The sequence below is a fragment of the Arvicola amphibius genome, chromosome 10 (genome assembly GCF_903992535.2).
Source record: "Arvicola amphibius chromosome 10, mArvAmp1.2, whole genome shotgun sequence".
Classification (NCBI taxonomy): domain Eukaryota; kingdom Metazoa; phylum Chordata; class Mammalia; order Rodentia; family Cricetidae; genus Arvicola; species Arvicola amphibius.
The window spans coordinates 102,728,204-102,747,937 of NC_052056.1; the positions used below are offsets into that span (position 1 = coordinate 102,728,204).

Consider the following 19,734-nt stretch of genomic DNA (forward strand, 5'->3'; position numbering starts at 1 on the left):
TCATTGACTACTCTTCTAGAGGACCTAGGTTCAATTTTTAGCACCCATATGGCAGGTGACAACTGTCTATAACTCCAAGATCTGACACCCTCACACAGACACACAGACACACAGACACACACACACACACATATATATATATATATATATATATATATATATATAGGCAAAACACTAATACACATAAAATAAAAATAAATAAATAATTAAAAAAAGGTTCTAAAGTCAGACTGCCAACTAACTAAGCGATCTGAGACAAATCACCTCACTTTCTAGGCCTTGCTTGTGAAAGATAGAAGGCACCTATGCCCTCCACATTTGATAACTGTGTGTGAAATGCTGGGCATGAGCCTAGCTCACAGCAAGCCCTTAGTATGGGCTATTACTTCTACAACGTGACTGGAGACAGGTCTTATATGTCTCACTGGGAAAAGTGGGCTAGAAAAAAAAAACGGTATCCAACAGCACACTCACTAGAAGAGACTATACAGGCATATGGTAATGGTAGATAGTTGTGCACAGCAGTAACTTTATGGGTGATGTTATTAACTTTTCTCTATTCCCTTAATTTTCATATCACAAGGCTGCAGGAATCACAGAGGAAAGCAGCTACTGAACAGGAGGCTGACGCAAGGAAAATACCTTGGAGTTCATGGTCACAAGGCAGTCAAAGGTGAGCAATAAAACTCAGTAGGTAGAAGAAACAAAAAATCCCCAATGTCCTTCTTCCTTCCTGCTTAGATTCTTGTCTCTAAACAGAAGCAGATGGGAAGGATAGCTGTGGTCTTATGGAAAAAGAAGTGCAATGGACCTAGGAGAACAAGTGACAAAGTCTGATGTATACAACTGCTGGGCAAATACATGCCAGCCCACATGGGAAGGAAAAAACTCCATTCCAATCAGAGACACATGTAACATGCAAAAGCACCACAAATGTCTTCCGGAAACATTTGTGTAATGTCTTCCCCTTCACCCAAACTACTGAAACCAGATCATTAATGCCAGAGATGCCTGCTATCAGGGCTGTCTCCCAACAGCTGTGTCCTTTCCTCTGCAGTCCTCAGCCAGCCACAACAAGGAATCTCCTCTGGCAGCTGGAAATGGATGAGTGTGACCTAACCTGGGTTGTGGAACATAGAAGGGTGTGTGCTGGAGCTTCTGGGCAAGGGTTCTTCCTTCATAAAAGGACACACCCAAGAAGACATTTTACTTCCTGTATTTGCAGACAATGAGAAGACATATGATAATCAGACTGGTAGCCATCTTGGTGCCATGAGGAAATGGGTATGAAGACAAGAAAAAGAGATAGAATCTGAGTTCTTGGTGATGATTAACTAAGCAGGAACTTGCTGCTCCTGGCCCTACATGAAATAATAAACATGCCTATTGCTTAAATCACGGTAGGCTGGACATTTGTTATGTTTGAGCAAAAGCATACTAAATTATTCACATAGCAACAGCCTAAACAGAACCATCTATAGTTAAAAATCCACTCCATCTTTACCAACAGAAGTTAATTCAAAAGACTCGCTGAATGAAAAACTTGAAATGATCCATGGTCTCACTGAAGTTATACTGTAGTCTCTGTGCTGGGACAAAACTGTGTGCTAGCCAAGTACTGTATCCCTGAGCTGTATTCCAATCCTTCATTTAAAGTTTTCCTAAATTTACATTAATTGTGTGTGGGTGGGTGGGTGGGTGGGCACAGACCATAGGATAGGTGGAGGTCAAAGAACAACCTTTAGGAGTCAGTTCTCTTCTTCTACCATATGGGTCCCTGGAATTGAACTCGGATTGTCAGCCAGCAGTAAGCACCATTATTGCTAAGCCATCTTGCCAGCCCCAGTTCTTCTCCCTGTTTTGGAGACAGAGACTCACTATATAGCCCAGGTTGACTTTGTGATCCTTTTGCCTTAGCTTCCAAAGTGTTGGGATTACAAGCATGTGTCCCCATGCCTGGCTTCTCCTTAGTCTTTGTGCTGGCTTGTTTTGTGTCAACCTGACACAGTTATCTGGAAAGAAGGAACTTCAATTAAGAAAAGCTTCTGTGAAGCAAAGGTCATGGTCAACAAGACAAAATGACAGCCTATACAGAATGGGAAAAGATCTTTACTAACCCCACATCAGAAAGAAGTCTGATCTCCAAAATATATAAAGAACTCAAGAAATTGGTCATCAAAAGATCACATAATCCAATGAAAAAAATGGAGTACAGACCTAAACAGAGAACTCTCAACAGAGGAATCTAAAATGGCTGAAAGACACTTAAGGAAATGTTCAATATCCTTAGCCTTCAGAGAAATGCAAATCAAAACAACTCTGAGATTCCATCTTACACCTGTAAGAATGGCCAAGATCAAAAACACTGATGACAACTTATGCTGGAGAGGTTGTGGGGTAAAGGGAACACTTCTGCATTGCTGGTGGGAGTGCAAGCTGGTACAACCCCTTTGAATGTCAGTGTGGTGATTTCTCAGAAAATTAGGAAACAACCTTCCTCAAGACCCAGTAATACCACTTTTGGATATATATCCAAAGGATGTTCAACCATGCCCCAAGGACCTGTGCTCAACAATGTTCATAGCAGAATTGTTTGTCATAGCCAGAACCTGGAAACAACCTAAATGCCCTTTGACCGAAGAATGAATAAGGAAAATGTGGTATATTTACACAGTGGAGTACTACACAGCAGAAAAAAATAACACCTTGAACTTTGCAGGCAAATGGATGGAGCTAGAAAACATCATTTTTGACTGAGATAACCCAGATACAGAAAGACAATTATCACATGTACTCACTCATAAGTGGTTTTTAAACATAAAGCAAAGGAAACCAGCCCACAAATCACAATCCCAGAGACCTAGACAACAATGAGGACCGTAAGAGAGACATACATAGATCTAATCTATATGGGAAGTAGAAAAAGAAAGATCTCCTGAGTAAATTGGGAGCATGGGACCTTGGGAGAGGGCTGAAGGGGAGGGGAGAAGGGAGGGGTGTAGAGAAAAATGTAGAGCTCAATATAATAATAATAATAATAATAATAATAATAATAATAATAATAATATGCCCCAACTAGGTCGGTCTATGGGCAAGCCTGTGGTATATTTTCTTCCTTGATGATTAATGTGGGAAGACTCAGCTCACTGCAGGCAGTGTCATCCCTGGACTGGTGGTCTTTGGTGGTACAAGAAATTAGGCTGAGCAAACCATGAAGAGCAAGCCAATAAGCAGATCTGTAACAACTTCTGCCTCTAGGTCCCTGCCTTGTTTAAGGTTCTGCCATGACTGCTCTTGATGATGAACTGTGATATAGAAATATAATCAAAATATATTTTTCCTCCCCAAGTTGCTTTTGGTCAGGGTGTTTTATCACAGCAATAGAAACCAAACTAAGACAGTTTTAAATAAACTTTATGTTTCATAAGGTTATGAGTACCAGTACCCAAATCACATAAAAATAGTAGGAAAATGAGGGAAACAAAATTTACCTTTGGTTATTTATTCTTTCTTTTGGGAGAGGGGTGTATACAGGTATCTGGGAGCATGTGTGCATGTCTGTGAAGGTCAGAGGTTGATATCATGTGTCTTTATTACAAGCTTTTCCACTTTATTTTTGAGACAGGGTCTCTCACCAAATCTGGAGTTCACCTATTAGGGGAGATGCCTGTCTCTGCCTCCTTCCTAGTGATGGGATTGTAGTATGTGCTGCCACACTCTGCTTTTACAGGAGGGCTAGGGATCTGAACTTAGGTCCTCATGCTCGTGTGCCAAGTATTTTATTCACATTTCTCTAGTCCTTCTTTCTCCTTCTTCCTCACCTACTTTTTGAAAATATGTAAATTTTCTGCTACTCTTCCATACTGGGAATTAAATGGATAAAGGATGGTATTTTAAACACTATCAAAAGAAAATATGCAAGTCAAAAGTAGTTATTAGGTTCCCGAAAACAAGGCTTGCCGAGGTGAACTTCTTATCTAGGGAAAGCCATAAATAGGCCAAAAAAAAAAAAAAAAAAACCAAAACAAAACACTAGTAACTCTGAGACAGTAGACATAAGCAGGAGGACAACTTGAAACAAAGTAAACTAGAAAGGGCCTTTACTTCCATTTCCTCTTCACAGAAGGACCTTCACCTTCACAATATGCTTCCCCTGAAACTGGAGCTTCAAGGCTGTGTTTATAACAACACTGTTACTGTGGAAATAGCTGATTCAATGTTATGAACTTGAAGCTGAATAAAGTAAGGTGTGGAACAGAAGTCTTATTTAAACAGTGGCAAGACCCATAAAACATTAAAATGGCAAGCTGAATGGTGGTGAGTCACAGCACCATATGTTTTAATGTGAGGGTCATACTTTTTTTTTCTCCTGCTGCCTGGCACAATGGGATGCTTCTTTTTAATTTAAGCTTATTTTTGGAACCTATTATCATCTCAGTTGTTTCTAGAACCCCAAATATCTAAAACATTGCTATCTGCTATATAAGGCAGCTGCGTGTCATTAAACTGATGGTGCTTCAGAGAGCTACCGGTCATCATGTTACCACATCCACAGAACACGAGCTGGGGTTTCAAAAACCACATGTGATGGATTCTGTGAAACACGGCAGTGTCGCTCCTCATCATGTAACATCACTGCAGATGTACACTGTGCCTTTCCTCATCATGTACATCACCGCAGATGTACACTGTGCCTTTTGTCTACTGCCTCACCAACTTTTAGGCATAAAGCAGTTGGAAAACACGAACCCAGCCTGTCCCACACCCTGCCATCAGCATCAAGCTTCTAGCTTGTTCCAGCCTTTGAGCAGGGTCAGTGATTTCCTCAGGCAAGTTTGAAAAGTCTCAAGACACCGAGTAGAGATGGACATGTCACACTTCAGGCACACATACATGCTTCACTATGTTTTTCAGAATCCTTAAAGCAAATTCCTAGCATCCATACAAGAAAAACATAGTCCATAAATTTTAAAGATGAGAGTGACACGTGGGTTTATTGGCAAAATGGCCCTGCCTGAGGAGATGACCGCAGTGCAGCAGCATTAGCTCTGTAAATAGAAGCCCAGCTTCCCTTGGCTGTGGTGGGGGCTGCCCAGGGTGTGGCTACCCTCCTTGCCTGCACAGGGGATCCATTCATACCAGCAAAACCGGAAAAATCACAACCAAGGGCAACTGTGGAAGGAGTGGGAGCCAAGAGCACAGCATAAAGGAGTCAAGGAGTCATTTTCCACAAGGTGAGTCACCGGAAGCACTTGGCCTGGTCAGAGGCCTTTCTCACCCACCTTGGTTCAAAATGTAGGTCACCGTTCTTCAAGTTGAAACTTCAGGGACCTGATGTGACAGGCCAGAACCCAGGCAGCAAAGGCAGGAGCAGAGTTTCTAAAAGGCCTGGGAAGGGGCCTCTACCTTGCCCCTAGGCCCCTCTAGGCTTGGCCTGCCCTCCAAAAACACCTCTATTTTCAAGCGCCAGGGTAAACAAACTACAGTGCCCAACCAGTCCTTTTGTGTTCCTGGTCTGAGCTACCTGACATACTTATTTATTTATTTATTTTTTGAGACAGGGTTTCTCTGTGTAGTTTTGGAGTCTATCCTGGAACTCACTCTCTCGACCAGGCTGGCCTTGAGCTCACAGAGATCCTTCTGCCTCTGCCCCACGAGTAAAGGGATTAAAGGTGTGTGCTACCACCGCCCACCCCTGGAAGACTCTTATCAAACTCCTAGGACAGCAGGCTAGGTTTTTGTAAAAATGGATGACAGCTCACCTAGTTCTGTTGATACAGGAGACCCAGTGGCAATCTCACCAATCTTGGCCACTCCATCGTAGTAGGCTTTTCCAGCCAGGATCATAGCTAGACAGGAATGTGATACACAAAATCATTACTCAGAAAGGAAAGGAGGAAGTAACACAGGTTCAACATCCCAGTGTGCCTCTGACTACAAGAAGTTCTAGACCAGACTGTTTTGGCAGATGACGTTATAAGACCCTGCCTGATCCTGATGCCAATTCCAGGGTGTGTTCCTGACATCAAGCAGACACTGGGACAGAAACATTTTGGGAACAAACAGATCAGCCATGTCAGTGCTCGAGCAGTCCTGGTACAGTGGCCTAGGAACCCATCTCATGAAAGCACATTTTTTTTCTATTAAAAAAGAGCCAGGTCATGCCGGGCAGTGGTAGTGTACGCCTTTAATCTTAGCACTTGGGAGGCAGAGACAGGCAGATCTCTGTGAGTTTGAGGCCAGCCTGGTATAGAGAGTGAGTTCCAGGACAGGCTCCAAAGCTCCAGAGAAACCCTGTCTCAAAACAAACAAACAAACACCCCTCCCCAGCCCCACAAAGATAAAAAAGAGCCACGTCTGGTAGTATAGGACAATAATTTCAGCTACTCAGAAGGTTGAGGCAGGAGGAATTCAAAGCCTAGCTAGGCTTCAGAGTGAGTTCAAGGCCAGCCTGGGGAACTTGATGGGACTCTTGTAAAGAGTGATTGCCTAGAATCCCTGGTGAGGGGCTGGAGGCATGGCTCAGTGCAGAAAGCTTGCCTAGCATGCACTATGCCCTAGGCTCAATCCCTAATACTGTAAAAAAAATAATCTGAGTCACAACTAACCAACATTCTTGTTACTGTGGTAAAAAAAAAAATCTTTGAAATCTGAAATACATTAGCATTGCCGGGCCATCATGGTGCACACCTTTAATCCCAGCACTCAGGAGGCAGAGGCAGGCAGATCTCTGTGAGTTCGAGGCTAGCCTGTTCTACAAAGCAAGTTCCAGGACAGCCAGGACTGTTTCACAGACAAACCTTGTCTTAAAAAACCAAAAAGTTACAGACTTATCTAAAAAAATAATTCTCCTTCCTTTTCCTTTCAGCAGAAACAAGCAAAGGTTTTACTGCAACAGAAGCTAGGTTCTCATCATGCTAAAAATGTTTCTATAATTAAAAAAATAAATAATATTTTTTAAAATGGAGAGATAGTTTAGCAGTTAAGAATACATACTATTCTTGCAGAGGACCCAGGTTCGGTTCCCCCAGCACCCATGTTGGGAGGCTCACAACCACTCAAGCACCAAGGGATCCAACATCTCCAGCCTCTGTGGGCACCCTCAACTCACACACATATACACAATTTAAAATAATCAAATTAAAAACTTCAAAACTGTTTTCTCCTTCAAACTGACTCTGAAGGGTATGTGCCCCAGTGGAGCTGAAGGCTACCCCTTCTGTAAAGTTCTCTAATAAAGCTGGAGTGGGAGGATAAATGACAGCCTGGCTTCTTTTGCTTTACAGGCAATTCAGTTTGAGAATGGTGTATGACAGGCAAGCATTTTAACAAGATTCAGCCAAAATCAGTGTCACTCTGGAGGGAAAACAGTCTCTACCCTTCCTCTAAACTCAGAGATTGCCTTCATACACAGAAATCAGTTTCCCCTGGAGCTCTGGTGAGCACAGAACTTGGACTAAAGGGGCCTCCTGGCCCATTCTCTTTACCCACAGAATAGTAAGTGCTTTACCACTGAGATACATCCTCAGTCCTTCTATTGTAATTTTCATTTTGAGACAGGATCTCAACTAAGTTTTCTAAGATACCCTTGACCTCGTAATACTCCTGGCTTTATTTAGCCTCCCAAGTATCTGGAATTACAAACCTATGCCACCAGGCCAGGCTAAAAAGTAGGTTGTTATTTATTTATTGTGTATGTTTACAGACACTCATGAATGCATATGTGGAAGATAGAAGACAACCTTGGGAACATGGTCCACCTCCTTTGAGACGGGGTCTCTCATTGGCCTGGAGCTAACCAATTAGGCTAGACTGACTGAGCAATGAGTCCCAGTGATCTACCTGTCTCTACCTCCTAAGTGTTGGAATTACAAGGCTGTGCCACTATACCTGATATTTTTACATAGATGGTGAAGAGCAAACTCAGGTTCTCTTGAGATGGTCTAAGCCATCTTCCAAGTCCCTATTTTTTTTATTAAGATAGAAAATTATAAGTATGTGAATGTCTGTGTGTAAATATGTCATGTATATGCGGGTACCCACAAACGCCAGAAGAAGACACTGAGTCCCTTGGAGTTGGAGGTGAATGCAATTGTGAGCTACCTGATGGTGATGGGATCAGAACTCAGGTCCTCTGCAAGACAAGCAAGATTCTCAATTGCTAAGCTATGTCTCCAGCCCCTATTTGTATTTTTAATTCTCAGATGCTAAGGAAGCACTCTACCACTAAGCTACACCACCAGACCTAAAAGGTGGACTTTTATGGGGAAATATTTTAAAAGATCAGATAATTTGTCATGTATAGGTGTAGGTAAAGGTATTACAGGTCAAATTCCTGTAGTTTTTTTTTTTTTAAATATTTCAGCATTTACTATAGTTTTTAAAAATATAAATTAAGGTTTTTTACTGTATCTTCATGTAAGTTTAAGAAATGCAATGTTCTGCTATATTACTATTTTATAAGACTGGAGAAGAACTTACAGAGTAATTAACAATAACAGGCAGCATTTATATAGACTTTTCAAGTCATTACTTAGCTAATCTATTGACAATGTTAAGACACTGGTGGGTAATGTTATCAGTTCCTTTTGCCAAGGGAGTGGAGTAGAGACACTTCAGGCTGTCCCCAAGGTCAATGTGAGTCAGCCACAGTGTACACCACTCCCGCTGAGGTACTTCACTTCCTCAGCTCTAAATCATAGTGCTTTAGCTGGAACCGAGGAAGAAGCAACTCCACCTAAAAACAAGTGTGTTGCCAGCAAAATGTCAAGTCAATAGATGAAGTTCAAATGAGAGGTTTAAATTGTAAAGTACTGATAAACCGAAGAGCACATTAGTGGGAGAGTTGCATTCAGGATTACACAACAGTTAAAATTTCTGGTTTACACCCACATGTTGAGATTATTTTTCATTAACTGTTGACTTATATTTAAAAACATGCAACCTTCTCAGTCTTTCAACGTAGCTTTGCTTTTATAATTTTTTTGCCTTTTCACATTTAAAAAAATATTAGCTTTTTTATAATAAATTAACTTAAAAACCATGAAATTTATCCAGAACTAATAAATAAAATAGTATTTTGATAAACTTGCCCCACCTTGTGAGTTTCTGCTTCTTACTATTTTAGGAAACCTATGAATTCTATTTTAGTGATTATAGCTCTGGTGGTCCTCGGAACATACTATGTAGACCAGGTTGGCTTCGAATTCACAGAGATCCACCTGCCTCTGGCACCCAAGTGCTTGCATTCAAGGCATGTGCCATGCTTGGCTGATAATATTTTTCTTAAAATATAGTTTTATTGGATTATTGTTCTACTAAAGCCTCAATGGATCTCTCACAAGCCCACATTCCACGAGTTCATGATAGATTTTTATAGTAATAGTTTCAATGAACTATACCCCTCCAGATTTCCAGTCTGTGGCTTCCTGAGACACTGACCATGGAACTTGTTTTGGCCACTGTGATACCAACAAGCATGGTTTACACAGGAACTCAGTAAATGAGTAAGGCTAGTGCTGCTATAGAAAAGGCTCAGTGTGGTTTTGATGGAAGAAGACCATCCGAGGACAGAGTAAGTCAAGCCCGCAGAGGAAGGAGTCCTGAGACTCCAGGGGAAATAGAAAGTAGCATCTTAAGCCACCAAGCCTGTGGGTGGCTGCAGTATTTTGTACAATCGTAGGTGCCTGGTGCTATAAACACTGCAATGCTTGGCTAAGCTGACATTGTCCAGTCCTACTTCTCCCCAGTTTAGTGTGGCGCCCAGTGCTCATTTTTTTCTGCTTGAAGCAGTGTCTGTCTGCTGATATCTCCTATCTATTAGTTACCTCAAGCTCTTGTAAGGTTTCCTGCCTGCTCCGATCCACACCAATCACTCCTAAACAGATCCCTGTTGACAATAGTCTAGATTGCTCTCTCAGCCATTCACTTGTCATTCCACCTTTATAATCTACTGACTGCACTTGTGGCTGACATCCTCATATGTACTACAAATTCTTACCAAGCACTTTATAAATGTATCTAAAATTATCAGTGGCTTCAGCAACTAAACCAGATGGCCTGCAGAAGTTCTGGGAATACTTATCAAGTAAGGAACCATCTCTAGGAGGTGGTGAAGTGGTAAGAGCCCTTTGGGGAGAAATCTTGTTAACAGGAAGCTAAGCTGCAAGCAGTTCACTTAGTCTATAACTCTGCCTCGGAAAGCAGTTCAGGCTACACAGTAAAAAAATAAATAAATAAAAAAATAAAACAGTTATAGTGCTTTCCCTGTGAGGACTGGAGACAGTGATGACTTTGTGGCCCAGTGATTAAGCAATCACCAAGGGACAGCAGTAAGGCCAGCCTCTTGCTCTCAGAGGAGGGAAGGAGCCTGGAGAAGATAAAGACATTGTTGGGAAGAGAAGCAAGATCCCAGACCTGTTTTATTTCCTGGTACTGAAAACTGCAGATAAAAATGCACAGCTATCCAGTCTACTTTTCCAGTGACTGCAACTACCATGTTCCTTGCCATCCACAGCTCAGGGCGTAGGCAGTACACTGTCTTGCTGGGCCATGGTTGAGGGTGGTTAGCAATGTATTCTAATAGCATTCGCTTTTAGTAGCAGTGCAGCAATAGCTGCTTATCAGTCTTCTCAGTGAAAACCTTTTCAAGAAAGCTAACAACCTGGGCCCCAGAAGAGAGGCAAAGATCAACGGTTGAAGTTTATGCCTTCAAATTCAGTTTTAATGAAGAATTTACTTTGAAATGATAATTTAAGCACAACTTTTAACGTAGATGTTCTTCTATTGAGGTTAAAAATATTACTTTTCATGTTACTATAAAAAATGATATATCAGCAAGGTATTATAGTGGCTCACAGTTGCGATCCTGGCACTTGGGAGGGTAGGAATGGGGATTTCCTGAGTTCAAAGGCTGGCTAACCTGTGTTACAAAGTGAGATTCTGCCTCAAAACAAACAAACAAACAAACAAAAGAAATCTATTTAAAGGCAAGAAATTCTTCTAGCTAGGTGGTGGCGGCACATGCCTTTATTTCCAGCACTCGGGAAGCAGAGGCAGGCAGATCTCTGTGTGTTCGAGGCCAGCCTGGTCTACAGAGTGAGTTCCAGGACAGGTTCCGAGTTCCAGGACAGGTTCCAAAGCTATACAGATAAACGCTGCCTCAAAAAACAAGAAAAAAAAAAAACCAAAAGTAGAAAAGTTCATGGAAATGATAAAGCCTAATTTTGTATATCAGAAAGCATGATTTTAAAGTTAAAATGTTACTTATAGTACTTTCACAATTACTTAACTCATTTCAAATACATTAGTACCATCCTGCATTGCCATTACAAAAATCCTGTAGATAAATTATAAAAAATTCCACTTAGATTTTTAAAATGCAATGTTAAGTATTTAAAGATAAATAAAATATTAATAGATTTTACGTGCTTTACATTAATTTAGAAAAAAATTAAAAGACTTACCATTCACTGCTTTTTCATAATTTTTTCCTAGGTTTATTAAGTTTCGTAGCCCAGGGTTGAATTGTTCCATAACATTCTGTCAAACAAACACACAAAACAAACAGATCAATAAACAAAAGAGGGACGACTAGAGTCTATCACTATGAGGCCTAGAATTCCTATATGATACAACATACTAACAATAAAGTCTCAAATCCTCTTTTCTTTTCTTTCCAGACAAGGTCTCAGGAATCCCCAGGCTGCCCTGAACTTGTTAGGGATCCAAAGATGACCTTGAACTTCTGTCCTTCCTGCTTTCAGTTCCCAAGTGTTAGAATTACAGATGTGTTCCACTATGCCTAGGTTATAGTTTTGGGGATCAAACCTAGGACTTCACAAATGCTAACTGAGCCAAATTCTTAGCCTACAAATAATGCAGATGTAAGAATCCCAATGAACTTGATTTTCTGACCCAACAGACAAGCAGTAAGGAGGATATAACCCAGCATTTTCAGTTGCCCAAGGACTGCCCACACTCGGCAGACATTCACAACTCTACCACACCCCATGGGGGCTCTGATCCTGGAGTCCAAAGAATTCTCTCTGGTACAAGTAGATTGTTCATGGCTCTCACTCTAGCATTACGAAATAGTCTGCTTGCACGGCTACCTCAACTTAATTTATAATTAAGGATAATGTTTTGGTTATCGAGTATTTAGAAACTTTCAATCTTACTTTCATTTTGTCTAAACCTATAGAGTACAGCCGATAAGCCACTCCCAGAGTGCGGACTTTATGACCAAGAACACATTATCATATGATGACTTAGCTATCTGTTCCATCTTGGATCAACAAGCTGTCCTATAGTCATCATTCCAAATGGACCACTCAGGTCTCCCCACCCCTTCTTCCATGTATATAGTATCGTAGGGACCAAATGATAAAAGATGGAAAATGAGTCAACACTCAATGAGTCAGAAGCTTCACATCCTTCAGGGAAAAAAAAGGCTCTGCATTAGTAATTGGGAATAGAGGATGAATGACAACTTATAGTAATTGAATAGTGATTAAAATCACAATTAAAAAGCCCACACCTCATGCTTTCTCCATCCTTGCTATTACCCCCAAGAATACTTCCAATCACATGGTTACTCTCCCCTTTATATACCCCCATTTAACTGTTCACTCATCTTCAATTTCAGACTGACTCTGGCAACCTCTTACAGTTCAGGAGGACTTACTTCTCTGCTATACTCCCTTCCAATGTAACCAACAACTCGTATTTATTGTGGCTGTAAATATTGGATCCTACAATTCAAGGAATGTTCTAAAGATCACATTTCCTTTCTTAGTAATGCCTTTTTTGTTTTTCCTGGAATTAATAATTGGCTTGCTCCTCTTCCCTCTTGCTTCTATGTATCCACCTAATCCATTCTCATGCAGTGTCAGGCCAAGCACAGGCCTACCAATTTTATTTCTCAAACATACAGAATAGCCAGCTGACTTCCCATCTCATTTTCCCCTCCTGGAACCTCCAAAGACTTTCTGTCCTCTCTCTCAGCCCTACCTGACTTCCCCCAAGTCTGCCAGGCTGCTATCCTTGCATGCTCCAATCTGGCTGCCTATAATTGGAGCTCTCATTCTCAGCTGGGTGGTGGTGGCCCACACCTTCAATCCCAGCACTAGGGAGGCTGAGGCAGGCAGATCTCAAGTTTGAGGTCAATAGAGTTAGTTCCAGGACAGCCAGGGATACACAGAGAAATCCTGACCCTGTCTTGAAAACAAACAAACAAAAGCTCTAGTCACACTGTCTACTTTCTTCCATTTTGCTGGGAATTATTCTCCAAAATTGATGTAAGAATAATGTGAGAGGTGTATTTGTGGCCCCACATGTCTGAAACTACTTAAAAATTTAAAATTATTTCTTTATTGTGTGTGGAGGAGGAGGGAGAGGACGAACTGCAAGTGCCACAGCACATATAGAGGTCCGAGAACAATCCATGGTTGCCATTTCTCCCCTTACACCATGTGAACTCTGGGGACCAAACTCAGGTCATCAGGCATGGTAGCAAGTGCCTTTCCTATCCCTGCAACTACTTTTACCTTGACATCTATTTGCTGTATTGCTGGGCAGCATACGACATACTGACCTGTCTTCCTCAGAATGTTTAAGATGCTGCTGTTACTTTTGCTACTATAACAGGTGTCTTTCTCTATTATGCCTCACCTTGAGTTTTGACACAGGGTCTTTTATTCAGCTAGACTAGCTGGCCAGCAAGACCCAGAGACACAACTGTCTCTGCCTGCACAGGACTGGGATCTGTGCTTGAGTTTTCTGTGGCTGCTGGAGACCCAGATTCAGATACTCATGGTTGCAAGCAAGCACTTTATTGACTGAGCCATATCCTGACTTCAGACTTCCCCTTCTTTAAAGCTTTGTTTTAGAAGCCAACTCTTTATCCCTATGTTGTAAAATCAAACATTGGTCTGCTTCATTTTTGGTATCTTTCCCACTTATTTTATGAGATGCTTGATTACTTCTAGCCATGTGGAAAACAGGTCTGTCAAATCTGGAAAATGCTTGTTTTATTTTTTGTTTCTTTTGGAGCCCAGATGATGACCTTTTTTTTGTGTGTGTGTGTGGGACGACGACAGGGTTTCTCTGTGTAGCACTAGCTGTCCTGGGACTTACTTTGTAGTCCAGGCTGGCCTCAAACTCACAGAGATCCACCTGCTTCTGCCTCCTGAGTACTGGGATTAAAGGCGTGCACCACCAATACCACCTGGCCAGGTGAAGGTTTTATGCATTCTATATTTATCTAACATTACCTTTTCTCTATTTCCTCACAGTCTTTATGTTCTTCACCTGAAAAAATCTTCAACTTTACATCCTATCTCTCTCTCTCTCTCTCTCTCTCTCTCTCTCTCTCTCTCTCTCTCTCTCTCTCTCTCTCTCTCTCTTTCTTTTGAGCTCTACATTTTTCTCTCCTCCTCCCTTCTCCCTTCCCTGCCTCTTCCCCTCCTTCAACCCTCTCCCAAGGTCCCCATGCTCCCAATTTACTCAGGAGATCTTGTCTTTTTCTGCTACCCATGTAGATTAGATCTATGTAAGTCTCTCTTAGGGTCCTCATTGTTGTCTAGGTTCTCTGGGATTGTGATTTGTGGGCTGGTTTTCTTTGCTTTATGTTTAAAAACCACTTATGAGTGAGTACATGTGATAATTGTCTTTCTGTGTCTGGGTTACCTCACTCAAAATGATGTTTTCTAGCTCCATCCATTTGCCTGAAAATTTCAAGTTGTTGTTATTTTTTCTGCTGTGTAGTATTCCATTGTGTAAATGTATCACATTTTCCTTATTTTTCAGTCAAGGAGAATTTAGGTTGTTTCCAGGTTCTAGCTATAACAAACAATGCTGCTATGAACATTGTTGAGCACATGTCCTTGTGGCACGATTGAGCATCCTTTGGATATACACACAAAAGTGGTATTACTGGGTCTTGAGGAAGGTTGTTTCCTAATTTTCTGAGAAATCACCACAATGACATCCAAAGCAGCTGTACTAGCTTGCACTCCCACCAGCAATGTAGGAGAGTTCCTTTTACCCCACAACCTCTCCAGCATAAGTTGTCATCAGTGTTTTTGATCTTGGCAATTCTTACAGGTGTAAGATGGAATCTCAGAGTTGTTTTGATTTGCATTTCTCTGAAGGCTAAGGATGTTGAGCATTTCCTTAAGTGTCTTTCAGCCATTTTAGATTCCTCTTGTTGAGAGTTTTCTGTTTAGGTCTGTACTCCATTTTTATATTGGATTATGTGATCTTTTGATGACCAATTTCTTGAGTTCTTTATATATTTTGGAGATCAGACTTCTGTTTGATGTGGGGTTAGTGAAGATCTTTTCCCAATCTGTATAGGGTGTTGTTTTGTCTTGTTGATTGTGTCTTTGCTTTACAGAAGCTTTTCAATTTCAGGAGGCCCCATTTATTAATTGTTGCTCTTAGTGTCTGTGCTACTGGGGTTATATTTGGAAGTGGTCTCCTGTGCCAATGTGTTCAAGTGTACTTCCCACTTTCTCTTCTATAAGGTTCAGTGTGGCTGGCTTTATGTTGAGGTCTTTAATCCATTTGGACTTTCCACTTTCTGGTATCTTCTTCCATCCTAACTCTTTTATTCTTTTTTAAGCTTTTGATTTTGTTTTCTTTTGAGAAAAGGTCTTGCTTAGTAGCCCTGGCTGGCCTCAAACTCATGATCCTTCTCCCTCAGCCTTCTGAGTGCTGGGATTACAGGTATGTGTATATTCTTTTTTTATTTACTTGTTTGTTTGTTTATGGTTTTTCAATATAGGGTTTCTCTGTATAATAACCCTGGCTGTCCTGGAACTCTGTGGCTGGACTCTGCCACAGAAATCTGCCTGCCTCTGCCTCCCAAGTACTGGGACTAAAGGTGTGCGTCATAACTGCTTGGTCATAAAGTGCTTTTAAATATGTATGCATGTATGATGATGTATAAAGTACATAAATGTAATTTTTCTAAGAGTTCTTAAGTATCTAACTCTTTCCATTTTTAAAATCACCATTCCAGTTTTGGCTTATGATGCTGTGTCTTCTCTGAGAAGCTGTAGGTGTTGGTATTCTAGCTTAGTTCCCCATGGCATCATCTCCTAATTACTTTTTTAAAAATCCAACTAAAGGCTTTTATCCAACTTCTGGTGTTATTTTTTGTTTATTTAATTTTAAAAACTATTTTACTGTTTTATGTGCATGAGTATTTTGGCTGAATGTATGTCTCTGTACCATATGTGTGTCTGGTGCTCACAAAAATCAGAAGAGTGAGTGTTGGATCCCATGAACTTGAGATACAAATGGTTATGAGCTACCATGTGGGTGCTGGGAACCTAACCCCAGTCCTCTAGAGGAGCAGCCAATGCTCTTAACTACTAAACCATCTTTCTAGCCTCTATTTGTTTGAGACAAGGTCAGTCTCTCACTCTTTCTCTCTCTAGCTCAGGCTGCTTCAAACTCACAATCCTCCTATCTCAGTCTCAAGAGTGCTGGGATTATAAGTGTGTGCCACCCATGCTTCTCTTCTAGTGATTGATTTATTTATTTTAAAAGACAGGGTCTCACTATGTCACCCTGGATGGTCTAAAACTCATTATATAAACCAGATTGCCTCTGTCCCCTGAATGCTGGGATTAAAGGCATGCACCACCATCTTGGCTACTTTTGGTGATCTTTAAAGTCAGTTTGGGGGCTGGAGAAATAGCTCAGTGGTTAAGAACACATATTGCTCTTATAGAGGATTCAGATTCAGTTTTCAGTGATCATACCAGGCAGGTAAAAACTGCTACTAACTCCAGGCCCAGGGGATCTGATGTTCTCTTTTGGACTCTGTGGGCACCTGTGCACATGTGGTAAACACACACACACACACACACACACACACACACACACACACACACACACTTCTTTTTAAATAAGTCAATTGATCTTTACAAGTAAAGCCCTTCTTGCTGCTGCAAAGATTAGGGTTGATGAGTGACTTCAATCACAGTATCTAGACAGCAAGTACATGGGGAGTCTGGTCATGGATAGCACTCAGGGCTGATATTTCTACAGAGACATTGCTAATTCCCAGTCATCATGTAGAAAGGAGAGCATCCAACAGATAGTTAGCCTTTCTACAGTCATGAATGGGGGTTGAGAACCAGAGAATACCGAATCACTGTCTGCCAAATTCGTCTGTGGAGTTTTACCTCTGATGTTTTTAAGGCCCAAGCTCCAACATGCCCTCAGATTAAATCTCTGGTCTGCAAGCAGAAGAGATCTAGTCAGCTGGGATAGGGAAGGGAATGGGAGTTCAACATTTTATGCATACATACTTCTATACCAGCCCTGTGTGCCCTTGTCTCTATTCTTGGCCATTAGGGTCCTAGGGTGAATGGCTCACTTACTCCAAATACTTCTCTATAGATCCTTTGAGTACCTGTAAGCCGGCCACCACTCTATTACTCCCATGATGCTTGCTTGCTTGCTTCCTTTCCACCCTTCATCCCTCCCTCCCTCCCTCCCTCACATGTCTTATGTACTTTAGATAAGCTTCAAATTTTTTTTTTTGTTTTTGTTTTTGTTTTCGAGACAGGGTTTCTCTGTGGCTTTGGAGCCTGTCCTGGAACTAGCTCTTGTAGACCAGGTTGGTCTCGAACTCAGAGAGATCCGCCTGCCTCTGCCTCCCGAGTGCTGGGATTAAAGGCGTGCGCCACCATCGCCCAGCATAAGCTTCAAATTTTTTATGTAGCCAAGGAAAACCTGGGACTTCTGATCCCACTGCCTTGATCTTCCAAGTGTTGGGATTACAGGTGCATATTATCACTATGTCCAATTTATGTAGTGCTAGGGATAGAACTCAATGTTTCATGCATGCTATGCTAGCACTCTACCAACTAAGCTATCTCTCCAGCCATACTGCCCAAATTCTCCTTAGATTTTTTTTTGTCAACAGATGTCCTGTTTAGATCTCTGCACTATATGTAGATTTATGTGGTGTGTGTGTGTGTGTTTCTATCAGAGGGAAAAGAAAAACATAATAGTGACTCTGCTTAGCCTAATTGGAAATCCACCCATCTTGTATCACTGAAGCAGGCAGCTGTCCTAGGTCTTTAAGTGGCCAAGAAGCCCCCAAAGCCTCTGGCTCCGTTCTTTTCAAGATGAACCCTTAGTAACTAGTACTGTATATCTGTAGACACAGCTGCTATTGATCTAGTATAGGTTAAGCCTCATAAGGAGTTATTAAAAAATATATATGCAAATATATGTTGGTAAAATGGCTCAGCAGATAAAGGCACTCGCTGCACAAGCCTGATAACCTGAGTTTGACTTCTAGAACTCATGGTGGAAGAAGAGAAACAACTCTTGAAAGCCATTCTCTGACACATGCTATGTCATGTACATGTTTACACTCATGCATCATACACATGCAAACACATACACACACTATGAAAACCACAAAACACATTGTTCCTAGACATAATTTCCCTTAGCTCCCATAATGACATTTTCTATAACCACAGTACATTCTCAAACCCATTAAAAAGCTACTTGTACAACACTATGGGCCAATCTTTGTATTCGTTATTGTTTTCAGAGAGGACTATCTGTACAAAATTTTATCATGTATATGGATCTGCACAGTCATCACCTCAATCATAATGCAGGCAAAAATCTGTGTCCCTTCCTAGTCATCCTTCCCCACCCACCTCTAACTCTGCTCTTATGAGAATGCTATGTAAATGGAATCATACATTATGTGACCTTTTGAGAGAGCAGTTTTTCCACTCAGTGCAATGCCTTTAAAAAGTATACAACGTCGTAGGTGTATCTATAGCCTATTTCTCTTTTCTGTTTTTTAGGTGCTAGCTATGTTTCAGGGTATGGATATATCACACTTTCCTTACCAATTTATATAGCAAAGAGCATTTGGGTTGTCTCCAGTTTGGGGTTATTCTAACTAAAGCTGGTATGAATGATCATGTACAGGTTTGTGTATGGACGTAAGTTTTTATATCTCTAGGATAAATACACAGGAGTTCAACTGCTGCATCACAGGGTAGGTGCATGTTTAACTTTATGAGATGCTGCCAGGCCTGTCGGCAAAGTAGCTAGGTCACTCTGCCATCCCATCAGCAATCTAGGAGAACTCAATAATTCTTAAAATCTAATAATTTCATGGGGATGTGGCTTACTTGGTAGAACATTTGTCTAGTAAACATAAAACCCTGGGTTCCATCTCCAGTTCTACAAATACACTGGGCAAAGTGGTGTAAAGTGTAATCCTAGTGGTGCAAGATAATTGTCTGTATTCTGTCAATCATGTTTTAAATAAATGCTGACTGGCCAGGCAGGTCAACCAGACAGGAAGTAGAGGCGGGGTGATGAGAACAGGAAAATTCTAGAAAGAAAGAAGCCTATTCCTCCCAGTCCTGTCTCTCCACGTAGCTTTGGCTGGCCCTGGTACTCACCATGTAAACCAGGCTAGCCTTGAACTCTGAGATCTGTTTGCCTCTGCTTCTCAAGAACTGAGATTAAAGGTGTGATAACCACACTTGGCTCATAATTTGATTTTTTTAAAATATTATTCTTGAAGCCAATCGGTGGTGGTGCATGCCTTGAATTCCAGCACTGTGAGGAACTCACAGGAGGCTGTGAGTTCAAGGTCAGCCTGGTCTACAAGAGCTAGTTCCAGGACTGGATCCATAACTACAAAGAAACCCTGTCTCGAAAAACAAAAACAAA

General features: G+C 41.3%; 1 protein-coding gene across 1 annotated transcript in view; it reads right to left on the reverse strand.

Moving 5' to 3' along the window:
- The window catches only part of Baiap2l1 (BAR/IMD domain containing adaptor protein 2 like 1), a 91,494-nt gene that overhangs the window by 44,335 nt on the left and 27,425 nt on the right, over positions 1-19,734 (reverse strand). Inside the window, exons 2-3 of the mRNA XM_038344697.1 lie at positions 11,466-11,541; positions 5,763-5,849 (exon numbers count right to left, since the gene is read on the reverse strand). Of these exons, the coding sequence (XP_038200625.1) occupies positions 5,763-5,849; positions 11,466-11,541 (163 nt within the window). The remainder of the gene's footprint in view (positions 1-5,762; positions 5,850-11,465; positions 11,542-19,734) is intronic.